The 13,256-nt window shown below is 30.5% G+C and overlaps 1 protein-coding gene across 1 annotated transcript; it reads left to right on the forward strand.

The window, feature by feature from the left end:
* The first annotated feature begins 9,104 nt into the window (after window positions 1–9,104).
* On the forward strand, window positions 9,105–11,823 carry LOC101222632 (trihelix transcription factor ASR3). The gene is made up of 3 exons (XM_004140509.3): window positions 9,105–10,116; window positions 10,414–10,455; window positions 11,134–11,823. The coding sequence occupies exons 1-3, from the start codon at window positions 9,381–9,383 to the stop codon at window positions 11,421–11,423; spliced, it is 1,068 nt and encodes a 355-aa protein (XP_004140557.1). The 5' UTR covers window positions 9,105–9,380; the 3' UTR covers window positions 11,424–11,823.
* Window positions 11,824–13,256: the final 1,433 nt, after the last annotated feature.

Consider the following 13,256-nt stretch of genomic DNA (forward strand, 5'->3'; position numbering starts at 1 on the left):
AATAAAATTCTAAATTATTCGGTTTCATTTTGGGTAGGTTTGTGAATTAAAAAAAAAAATATATTGAACAAGTCAATGTTTTTAGACATTGTTGTTGATGGTTGTCCAAAGCCCAAAATGTGTGTCGAAATGAAAAAAAAAGTTAGAGTTTCGTGTTTCAAGTGGACCAACCTAAACAACACACATAAATATGAAAATATATATAACCGAGCTAAGCTCAACTCTAGTGCCTTGCAACTTCAAGCCGACATTACACATCACCATACGTGAGTATTAGAAAAGAAGACTACAAATATCCCTATTCAACAACTCCTAACTTCAAAGGAAACAAAGTAAATAAACTCACAAAATGCGAGCAATGACTACCAACTCTTTATACTAACTACAATACCTTCTTTATACTAATATGGGCATCAAAGGAGTAACTCTCACGTGAATTACTTGGATAATGTATCATACAAAAGCCTAGAAAGGAAAAGAGTTTGTGAATTTCTCACACCAAATAGACTATGTTTAGAGTCAAGAGATGATATAAAACATATGTCAAATACTTTATTCTAAAAGTTAAACGAACATATATATATATATATGTAAACAAAAGGTAAGTTTTTTTAAAAAAAGGGTAAGGGGGTGAAGTTTATGGTGTGGTTGGTTCAAGAAACCTGCTGTTTCTGCTGCAAGTGCAACCACATATTACAACATAACACAAAATACTGTGATTGATTGATTTCTTCTTTCTGCAAACAAAAAAAGAATCTCTACCTTTTTTGTACTTCCCAAATTCCCCATTTTATTCTCTCTACCATTATTATTTTATTTAAACTTGCCTTGAATCCTTCAAAGTTTTTTCAAAATTGAACCAACCAACTCCTTTTTTTTTTCCCCTTTTTGGTTTACTTACCATTTACCAACCCCCCGTCTTTACCCTTTATGTTTCACCTCCCTCTAACACACATTTTACTTTCACCCATAATCAAACCACTAATCAAGATTCTTAAAAACACAAACATTGAGTATATGTATATTTGACAGGTGATACATTGTCTAGATTAGAAGAAACATGGCTGTCCAGTTGAATGGGTGGAAGATCAAGATACATATATACAATTAATCATTTAATTTAAATATTTTAAAACAAAAGAATTAGCAGTAATCACATGTGAGAGCAATCATTGATTTTCCAGACTCGAAGGGAATCAATCAAACTCCTTTCGTTTTTAATTTTATGTTGTTTATTAGTTGTAGTTTTTGTAAATTAATTTACTGGATCAGATTGAAGAGTTGTTTCAGGGAACCAATCAGATTCTCTTTCCCGCCTTATTATTTACTTTTATATTTTATTTCTTTATTTCTTTATTTCTTTATTTCTTTCTCTCTTTCTTTCTTGTTGTGTAATTATTATCCTTATCCTATCTCTCTCTCTCTCTCTCTCTCTCTTTCTACTCCAAACTTGTCTTTTTGCCTTTCCCACTTTTCCCATTATTTCTTCATTATTTTTCCTCCAATCATTTATTAACTTGTAGTATTCAAATAAAATAAATAATATAAAATAGAAGAAATGGATAATTGGCCCAATGGGCTTTTGGAGTAATGGGCCTTAGGTCTTCACCGGCTGGATTGGACAAGGCGCCTAACTCTCATTATCTGTCCCCTTACCCCGACTGCCCATGTTGTTTCACGTGTTACGTTAAATCACTTCCATTAACGTTCCTCTCCCAATTAATTCTCTTTCTTTTTATTTACTTGGATTTCTCATACACTCTTATTAGGTACACCTAAATTCCATCTTCTAAATAAATACCAAATACTCAAGTGTTGAACAAACCTCTCCGTCATATTGATACTAAATGTTTTACGTTACTTCAATTATATATATGTGTTAACCCGAATTTTTTTTATTCATCTATGCTTAACTCGTCAACGTATATATTACACTTTTTTTAAAAAAGAAAAGGAAAGAAAAACCAACAACTAACTACCAATCTTTTGTAACACATGGAAAATTCGAGTTCTATACATCATTACCTAAAAAATAAAATTTTAAAGCTTAGAGAAAGGAAAGGATGAGATGGATCTTTACATGAAAGAAGGAAAAGGAGATAGAAAATAGCCTGCTTGAGTAGGTAGTGTGCAACTAAATTAGAAGAACTTGAGAAAATAATACATTTTCCAACTCATCGTCAACTTTAACACATACGTTCGTCCGTCATTAGGATTTTTTCGATCGGTTCAAGACATCTTATATTCTACACAAAATCTAATTTGACCATCAAATAGGAAGTCAAATCACAATAGGTAGCAATTAAAAGATTCGAAAATTTTTCACTTCATCTTTCATCTCCAACATTTGATGGAGTTCGAGGCAAAGAGGTGGGTTATTATAGTCCTAGTTTGATCAAAATAGTTTAACAAATGTTTCCTTAATATTTTAGTCTCACAAACCTTACACATATCCGACTCAAATCATTGTTAGAATTTAGATAAACAGTTATAAACATGTATCCGTGATCTTGTTTTCGAGGGGAGTTATATGCTATATAAAAGAAAGAAAGAAAGAAAAAAAAAGAACTTTCATTAAATGGTACTATGCAATGATCTCCATGTGACAGTAAACTTGGGAAATGCAATTATTCAACATTCCCATTTCCCAAACACATAATATCCTATTTTTGGCAGTCTTTATACCAAAGGATCCCAAAACTCAGAAGAAGAACTATGGGAAAATATGAAATGGTAAATTAAAAAAAGAAGAAAAGGCAGAAAAGAAGAAGAATTGAGTAAGACAGAGAGAAAAAAAGAAAAGAAAAGAAAAGAATGAAAACCAATGATTTCTGGGAAATTGATAAAAAGTATAGACACAAATATATATTAGTCTTTGTCTGCCACAAACACAAATATAGTCCCTCCCAAAGCCCCTAAAGACTGAGAGAATTGAGTGATTAATAGATAAAGCAAATTAAAGTGTGGTTTTATGCTTAAGACAAAAGAAAACCCCTTTTATGTAATTGGAAATTAAGATTAAATCCCCCAACTTATACCATTCCATATATATATAAATTAAAATCCATTGTACCCTCTTTTGTTTTTCTCCTTTATTCCATGCCCTTCTTGGCCTTCCCCTCTCTCTCTCTCACTATTTTTACCACTAAATTCCAACACATGACGTGTAACGTGTATGGTGAGAGTGCTCTTTTACTATTTCCAAATACATTAATTTTCAATTAATTTTACATTAATCTCTTTTTAATTTATTAGTGTAGTGGGTTGATTTAATTTAATTTGGCTCATTAAGTATTATTTAGAGGAAGGAGAATTAAGATTAGTTGGGTTATTGCAAAAAATAGATAAAGGTAAAAGAGTATGGAGAATTAGGTATTGGGAGTGTTTAAGGGAAAATATGAGAAAAGGGGAAATTACATTAGGGCATAATTTCAAACCCTAATCCCAATCCTCCAAATCAAAGAAAATGCCAAAGCACTACACGACACACAAACTATACTGTGTAAAGTAATAATATTAATTCATTCATCACTAATCCATTTTATTAATTAACCTTCCTAATCAAAAAGAAATTTTCAAAACACTTTATCAAACTTCAACTTGACCAACGACGCATTTTCTAAACAAATTAAAATCAAACCTTTCTTTTTGTTATTACTATTTCACAAATGTATACAAATACAATTCATCATTGTAATTGCTTGAGTTTGAATAAGTTAAACACAATAAGAATAAAAAAAACGTTGAAAAGAGTCTAATGCATTACGAGTTAAACGTATATACATTTTTTATAGTAATATATTTTTTATTTTATTTTAGATTCTAAGTTTTCCCTTAATACATTTGAGTATATTCAAATTTGTGTATAAACTAATGAACCTTTTGGAACTAAAAAAACAAATGGGTTCGATATTTAATTGTTAAACTATTAACATTCATTTGGGTTTGATTTGGAATTTTATCCCAAAGAAGTAACATTCATATATATTTCTATTAAAAAAATGAAGCTAGTTTGATTTTTATTGTTTAATTATTGAGAATTAAGAGAAGTTAAATTTTAAATTCAAGGATGTAGTAAAGGTCTGAAGTGTTAGGTGGATGCAATTTTTTTGCTTAAAAAAATGAATATACATATAGTTTTGTGTCATCATTATGTTATTCAAGTTTAATGATTTGTTCGAAATTAAAATCCATATTTGTTAAAATAATAATAAAATAATGGTAAGAGCAAAAAAATATTATCTCTCTTTAGTTTTATTAATCAACCTTCCTCGTATTAGAATTCCAAAAATAGAGTTCAACTTGTGTTGATTTGATGCAATGATTCTATAGATTTTCTTTCATGAGTTATTGTATTTGAATTATCTCTAAGCTCTTTATTTATAGAGTTCTCGAAGAGACTTTATGAGCTTGAGTTTGACTGGTCCATGGATTCAACTCCCTTAGTTCAACCATATCGATTTGGATTGTCTTATTTAACATTTGAGCTAAATTAAGCTTATTTTTTTGGCTCAATTGAAATTTAATCCAAATAAATAATATATATTTTTTGTATCGTCAAATTTCTCTCTCCTAGTTTTTTCTATTTATCTAACAAAATTATACTATAGTTTCTCCTACGTAGTTTTGAAAAAGAAAATTGTGATTTCAAGCTAATTATTGTAAATAAAACCAAATGAAAATAACTCTATAGATTACTTACAAGATTGTATAAAGAGCATCACAACATTAATCACTACAAATGAAATAAGAAAACAAAGCTACGAATTAAACTCCATACCATTTGAGATATGAGGTACAATGTCACAATGCAATGCTACCACAAAATAGCATTGATGATGTGCATACATGATCAAGAAGGTTAGACGCTAAATTCTCAACATTGTCACAATTTTTTATAAATATGTACTATCTCGACTATTTGATCTTGAAGCGGTGAATAGCAAGTTATAATTGTATTAGGAGCTCTCCTACACCATATTTCGAGATTTATTCTTTGTACAATCCAAAAAATCTCGATTTTCTAGGCTTAATTTTAAAAGTAGTAGCAACTCTTTTGACTTCTCAAGGATAATTTGTAGAAGGAGAGAAAATCATTATATAATCTCCATGAGATAATAATTATCTTGTAACTCATGAAAGATTGGACTTAGGGTTGAACTCTTATTTATTTTAATAAGGTGGATGTGATGTGATGATAACTCTTAAAAAAAAAATTAGATCAAAGTCTTAGATTATTAATTATGTTTGATACACTCTAAAAATATTTGACTCCAAAGGGTTTTGTAACGTTCATGAAATGTTATAAGTATACTATTTTAACCATAAGAATATTATTGAAATAAATGACAAAACTCATAAGTTTTCTTTTTCTTTTAAATTGAATGTTAATGCATATATAACATCATGGTAGGTATAGACCATGTTTAAAATATATATCCAAAGTTTTTTATATTATAAAAAAAAATAGAAACTAAATATGTGTTTTTTAAAATAAAAGTACACGTGTATTTATTTTCAATATAATTGAAAAAAAGAAACGAAAAGAAGAGTCAAAGTTTTGGAAAGAGACGTTGGAAATAAGGTTTGATAGAGAGAGAACCTAAATAACTTAGCTTATTTTCCCAAATATGTTCATTCTACATACCTTACCCTTTATAGTTCCTTACAGAAAAAAGAAATCATTCAATTATCATTTTAGTAATTTAAAAAATTAGTGTAATAACATCTTTAAAAAAAAATGTGTTAAACAAGTTTCTAAATTGTAAAATTTGATCGATATGTATATGTAAATATATAACCAAAGAAATTAAATTAGATATCTTCGGTTGTGTATTCTTATACAAAGGGTTACCAACAATGACCTTGTAATTTCAAATATCTTAAACCTATTCTATAGTTTTCTCTTTCCTTTTCATTTTGTATTCATAGGATTTCAACTTTTCAACTTGCACTTATAAATCATAAATTAAATTCTACACCTAAGTCAATTTTTAAATTAGAGTTGGTAAGGACTTAAAAACAAAGGAGAGGTCCTACCCATATATTGTCATTTGATCGATATTCAAAACGTTTAAATGAATATAACTAGTTGACATTATGTGTTAGCAATCTAAATACATCGTTTTTTTTTTTAATCAAATTATCCATTTTTAATAACTATATATATAAAAAATAACAATATAAGAGAACAAACTAGAAAAATTACACATAATAATTCGATTGTAGGTAGCTTTTTCAAAGAAAGTCTTTGTCATCTAGATTGAAGTTTCTTACATTAAGAATAGAATGTAAAAAACGTTGAAAAACGCTATTGTATCAAATGACTTCTTTTCTTTTCTCTTTATTAAAGTTCTCTATTTTTCATCACCTTTTATCCCTCACAATTTGCATACTGTCTATCTAATGAAACTTTAAACGTGATTTCTTTATATATATATAATAAACTAATCGATATAAATGCACCTAAATATTGCTTAACTTTATATGCCGGGTTATTAATTGTGCAACTCATATGATCATAATGCACATTTGAATCTAAGAATTTGGAAGAAAAAATAGTCAATTTGGGGGCAAAAGAAGTGGGATAAGATTTCGAGTACCTCCTTTACAATTCATAGACAAAAGAAAGCAAAGTAGCGTAGTCAAATTTATTTTTAAATCCAAAATAAATCACATGACATCATATTATTTAGGAGATATTATCTTACTCCTCACTTAAAAAAAAATCATCCGTAGAGGAGTGAATATATATATTATATACATGCACATTTTAACAAATCGTATGATATTTAAATAGTTAATTTTATAGTTTAAAAAATAAACAAACAAATTTTAATATAAACACACAATAAATGGGAGATTTTGTTATATATATTATATTATAAGATTGTAAGATTGTAAGATTTTAGGAGTAAAGTTTGTCCCAAAATCCCTTTGCGAATGGGAGACATCACTAACATATTAATTGCCTCTAGTAATCAATGTTATAATTACAACAATATTATTCCACTATATCTAAATAGATGTTTGTGGCTCCCACTTTAATTTTTGCCCTAAAATCTCATTTTTTTTTTTTTTTTTTGCTTTTCTTTTGTATTTCAATTTCATTATTGTATTTAATTAATGTTTTGTACAAATTAAAAAGGAAATTAAATTAAATTTCTCTTTTGCCATTAAATTTTCCATTTCAAAGAAATTTTGCATGTCATTATGAATTCCTAATAAAAAAATTAAATGGTAAAATGTTTCTTTTAATTACAATTCAAAACCATTAATGACCAAAATCAAAATAGTTATTTAGAAAGATTTATTTCTTTGTTTTTTGAGAGATTCAAAAAAAAAAAAAAATTGAAAGTTTAAAATACTCAAACTAGTTGAATTATATTCAAGTTAAATGTTAAATATCCATTCTATTACTTAGATCTAATTTGATAACAATTGAATGTTATTTTTATAAACATTAATACCCATAAACTTTCATGTTTTGTTCACTTTTTTCTTGGATCTTTGAAGAAAATGGCAAAAGAAAGAAAAAAAACTTTCTCTATTGGGTGACCTAATATCCCATCTTTACATTGGTGTCAACTTTGTAAATATCATATCACGTAATTTGATCATAAGTTAATATCAACAAATTTTGTCAAAACACACAAGGTGTAGGAGACTAAGTTTAAGAAAGCTATCCTAATTCAAAACCTTTTTGCAAAATTGGTTTCAAAAGAAGTTGGAAACATTATACATTAAACAAATAGAGAATTAAAGATAGGTTAAAAGGAAGAAGAAGAAGAAGAAGAAAAGAAATAGAGTATGATAGAAGAAGGGGTAAAGGGATTTGAAATGTAAACCAAAGGCCCATATATACTTAGTCTATATAGCATCTTCCAAAGGTCCCCACAATATCACTTATAGAATGCGACTTCTTACTAACCTCTCCACTAATCACCACAATTCTCTCCATTACACTTCTCTAATTATAATAATTAAGAAAATAAAAACCCTCCTCTTTTATATATGTGCGCGCTTGCACTCTTGTATTTTTTACGATTCGATTTAAAGAGAATAGAAAATTACGTATGAGTTAAAATTAATCAATAATGACAGAATAATGGTGAGTTTAAGTTATAATAATTGGGTGTTTAATACGGTGGACTTGTTAGATAGGGAGGGAGGGAGAGAGAGAGAGTTGTTTAGGGATGGTATTAGGTTGCTTGTAGGGAAGGGAGAGTGGTGGCCTCATCCATTATTATTTTGAAATTGAAATTTGAAAGGAAAAAAAAGACCCAAAAACAAGAAAAGATATTAATTAATATATATATTTTTTAAAAGAGGAAAAAAAAAGAAAAGAAAAAAAAAAGTGACTTTATTGGAGGGTGGGGGCCCTAGCATCCATTAACATAAGCAAACATTAGGCACTAAGAGAAGATTAGGACAAGTGATTTAATGTGTAAGGGAAGTTGATTAGCAAAAAAGTAGAGGTGAAGAAATTTGACTTAGTGGGATTAGGGTTAGGAATTAGGATGCCCTTCTCAACTTGTTGTTGTAGCCCAACCCCACACCCTCTCTTCTCATGCTTTGCTTGTGCTCATCCACTTTTTTTGGGGTTCAAATTATTATTATTATTATTATTATTATTATTTGACAATTTTTAACTTCTACATTAATTAATATTCATTTCTAAACTAAACCCTTTGTTTTTTGGTTCCTTTAATTAATTAATTATTACTTTCCTAATAGTTGGACCAAAATGGGTGAAAAAGGAAAATCACATATAAACCCATAGAAAATGACCTCACCCTTAGGAAAGTAATATAGAAAGGTGCCCCTTTGAAGAAGATTGGATTTCTTCTTCTTCTTTTTTTTTTATTTAATAAAAAAAGAAATTCATAATTAAGAGAGATTCCCCATTCCATGACCCTATTAAAAATGTTAATTAATTGTAATTAGGAAAACCTTAAGAAGCAGTTAAGGGTCAATAGGTGCAATCTACAAGCATTAGGCATTTAATTTTAATTTTCTATAATTTAAAATAAAACCAAACCAATTTTAAAAATAAGAAAGGTCATTAAAGGCAAATCTCAACAAAACCTTCCCTTCCTAATTCCTAATTCCTAATTCCTAATTCTCTCTTTTCTCTCTTTTCTCTCTTTCTTCTCTCTCTCTCTCTCTCTCTCTCTCTCTCTCTCTCCGCCTCTATTTTATTTCTCTCTACGGGGGAGAGATGATCTGACAAACTGAAACTAAACGGCGTAACGGAAGTCTTATAACCCCGTTTACGCCTTCCCTTAAGCCATTCCTCCATTAAGTCACGTGCTCTTCTTCTTCTTTAATTTATTTTTATTTTTATTTTTATAATTTTTAAAAAATTGTTCTTTTTAAAAATGGCTTTGCAGCAGCTTAGCCTTGGCCCAACTCCTGTTGACGGCGTCACTAATGGCGTTGACGTCCGGCCGATGTCAACTGACGGCGGAGACGACGGCAGCAAAACCCCAAGGCTTCCGCGCTGGACCCGCCAGGAGATTCTCGTCCTCATACAAGGGAAGAAAGTTGCAGAGACAAGGGTTCGCGGCGGACGAGCTGCTAGTCTCGCTTTTGGTTCCGGTCAGGTAGAACCGAAGTGGGCTTCGGTTTCTTCTTATTGTAAGAGACATGGAGTTAATCGAGGTCCGGTTCAGTGTCGGAAGAGATGGAGTAATTTGGCTGGTGATTTCAAGAAGATCAAGGAGTGGGAATCCCAAATTAGGGAAGATACTGAATCCTTTTGGGTTATGAGAAATGATTTGAGACGTGAGAGGAAATTGCCAGGGTTTTTCGATAGAGAGGTTTATGATATTTTGGATTCCGGTTCTGCTCCTTCGCCTTCCCCTGCTCTTGCGCTTGCCCTTACTCCTCTTCCTATTCCTGTCCCACCTCCTGCTCTTAATTCTGACGATGGAAAACCCGACGCTGAGCCAGAACACGTCTTCGACAGTTCTAAAACTGCCGCGGCTGATGATGGTTTGTTCTCCGATTTCGAGCAGGATGAAACTTGTCGAAGCCCCTTGAAGGAAGTCGCCGGGAAGGATGTTCCACCACCGACGGCTGATGGGGGAATTCCTGCTCCGACGCCTTTATCAGGTAATTGGTGAAGATGGGTCAATTCAAATTTGTATTGATTTGTTTATTTCTCATTCTACAACCGTGCGTGGTTTCCAAAAGATCAGGTTTCTGATTGTTTTGAGATTCTTGCAGCTTTTTTGTGGCAATTATTCTTTTCTTCTCAACCCCTTCGAAAAAAAAAACATTTTATATTATTTGTCGGCTTCGAATGTTCTTTTAGCTGCCTCTTTCTCTACCTTCGTCCCATTACTCGAAGAAGATTTCAAGTTCTTTTTTTTTTTTTCTCATTTCATTTTCTTTCCCTTTGATTCACAGAGAAGCTGTACCGACCTCCTGGTCACGATTGTCCTGACCAAGGTAAGCTCAAAACAATGCTTCTTCATAATAACTGTGGCTGTTTGATGGTTCAATCTTGAATTCATAGAATGAATGAAGAATCTCTGTTCTTGATGCACGCCCATGTTCATCAACTGAAAATATCAGTTCTTTTTTCCGTCTTTTGATGAATGATCAAGTCGTTAAAATAGTCTTCTTAGATTGCTGATTTTATATGTTCTGTCTTATGCGCTTCAAATTTCCAGTCAGAATCCCTCCAAGTACTGTTTTTTGGGAAGTGTTTGTAAGCTCGTGGATATTAATGTTTACCCTCTTCTTTCCGTTGCCAGCCTCTTAGTTTTCAATGTATCTTTTGATCATCTTACGTAATGATAATGGAGTTTCAGTTGATTTCCTTATTCACACAGCTATAGTGTCTGTTTGCTACCATTATCGTGGCTCAAAATTTTGGATTAAAGTCTTCTGAACTCCAAACCATATACCACGTTTTGGCTATTTTGATTCGATTATAAAATATCAGATTCTACCTAATAGAATTAGCTTTGTTTGTTAGAGGTGTTGTTATGTTAAAGTTCAACATTATGAAGAGGGATGACTGTTGTTTTGGTTCTCTAAATCCCTATACTATTGTCAAAGAGTTAAGACTATTCATGATGATTTGAGGAGGCATGTAGCTTAATCTGAACCCAATGTCAACAGGAACAACAAACGAAAAAGAAGCAGCAGCGAATCCCGAGATAGGATCGACGTCGTCACAAGAGGGAAGGAAACGAAAGCGAGTTGCATTAGACGGGGACGAAGAAACCATCCTACAGGATGAATTGATTGGGATCCTTGAAAAGAACGGGAAACTACTGACTGCCCAACTTGAAGCTCAAAACATGAACTTCCAACTAGACCGAGAGCAGCGAAAGCATCATGCGGATGGCTTAGTTGCAGTTCTTAACAAGCTCGCAGACGCTCTAGGACGAATCGCGGATAAGCTGTAGAGAAAAGCAGTGAAATGGAGATGAGTAGATGTACATAAGCAACAACATTTTTCTCTCATGGAGCAATGAAATAGACAGATTAAGGATAGATGGTAGCAGAAGAAATTGATGGATGAGGATTGATTGATTGATTAATTTGAAGGTTTTTCTCTTCTCTATCTGCCATTTTCTAGTTTAAGACTGCCATAATGACCAATTAGTGGAGAGTTTAGAAATTATAGGTTTCCCCCATACACAGATGATAAGAAGGATATAGTAAACTGAAGAGTTATATTTTTACCACATTTTCTGCTCTGCTTATTTCTACTTTCATACGGATTGCAATATTTGTAAATCTTATTATTTATTTTCATAAGATGCATTTGCTGAATACACCTTTTCCATTTTTGGTTTTTCCCAATCTCATTTCGTTTCTTCCATTTTATTCTACAATTCAATCTTTCTCTTTCTCCAGATGTCATTTCAATACATTAAATTAAGTTTGAGTGGGGGATTTGAACTTTCAATTTTATAGACAAAGAATAAATGTTTTTTAATTCTTGAGTTATGTTGATATTGGTAATTCAACTTCTAAGTTCAACTGTTCTTTATTGAGTATACTACACATAATTCTTAGTTAACTAAATTTACTTTTGGGTTGTATTATAATTTTGTCAGAAGGGTTTATTAGGTTTCTGAGTTCTCAATTTTGTGCTTAAAAAAAATTTTAACTTTGGATTTTATTTTATTAAATATGAATCTAAAAAGAAAACAAAACTTTTGTAGTTTAGAAGGTATCAAAATTGATGGAGTAAATATCTAATTTAACCAATGTTAGCATTATTGTTTTGACCATAAGATTAGTCACAAATATAATATAATGGAAGTGATGTGAGTCATAATCGAATATAATTTAGTAATTATTGGGTAGAAGTCTTTAACTATATAAAAATATCAAAGTCCTTTTTTTTTATATAAAAAAAAAACATTATATTGTTTTATGAATTTGGAAAAATATAGTTTGTTCTTTTGATTTTTTATTTTTACACGGTGGAACAAAATTTGATATGAATGGCTTCTTCGAAACAAAAGCGAAAGAATCACGGGTTAGTATAGGTAGTAAACTTTTACTGTTCTAAGAATCTTTTTCATTTGACTACGATTTCAATTTATTTAGATATATCTTTCCTAAAACGAGTACAAGATATTAGAGATGTTCATTAAATCTTGATATTGACGTTGAATCCTCTGAATTACAAATACATTAATATATAATTTAATCAACGAACAACGCTTTTGGAGTAAATATATAAAGTTTAGGTCAAACATCAATTTACACTTTTAATTTTATTCATTTGAACCATAAAACTTTTGTAAGTATACCAATTTACACCCTCTTCTAGATTTGTTGGACCAACTCTCGTACGAAACTTATAATTTGAATCAATTAAGCTTCTAAATTTTCTTAACCCAATTTGTTTAGACAATTTTCGGTAGTCACCTTGAAAATCATCCATGAATTAATTCGAAAACACGTTTAGACTTCTCAAATACCAACTATACAAACTACCCAATTAAAGAAAATGCATCCATATCATGATTTTCAAAGGAAATTTTGTCTAAAAGTCGTAAGAAATTAACTTATACATAAGTTCTTTTCTAAACAAAATGTGATAAAAGATCTAAAGTCATACACGTGTAAAAGTTTATGACTTAAATTGATATAATTATCCATTGACAATGTCTAAACTTTGGAGATATATAAAATATAAAATCGACACTTTCTCCGCTCCAAAAGTTTAATATAGAAAATGTAATTCACATAGTAATTAATTTTTTTAATCTTAGACATTA

This window comes from Cucumis sativus, chromosome 6, assembly GCF_000004075.3.
Source record: "Cucumis sativus cultivar 9930 chromosome 6, Cucumber_9930_V3, whole genome shotgun sequence".
NCBI classification, from domain to species: Eukaryota; Viridiplantae; Streptophyta; class Magnoliopsida; order Cucurbitales; family Cucurbitaceae; genus Cucumis; species Cucumis sativus.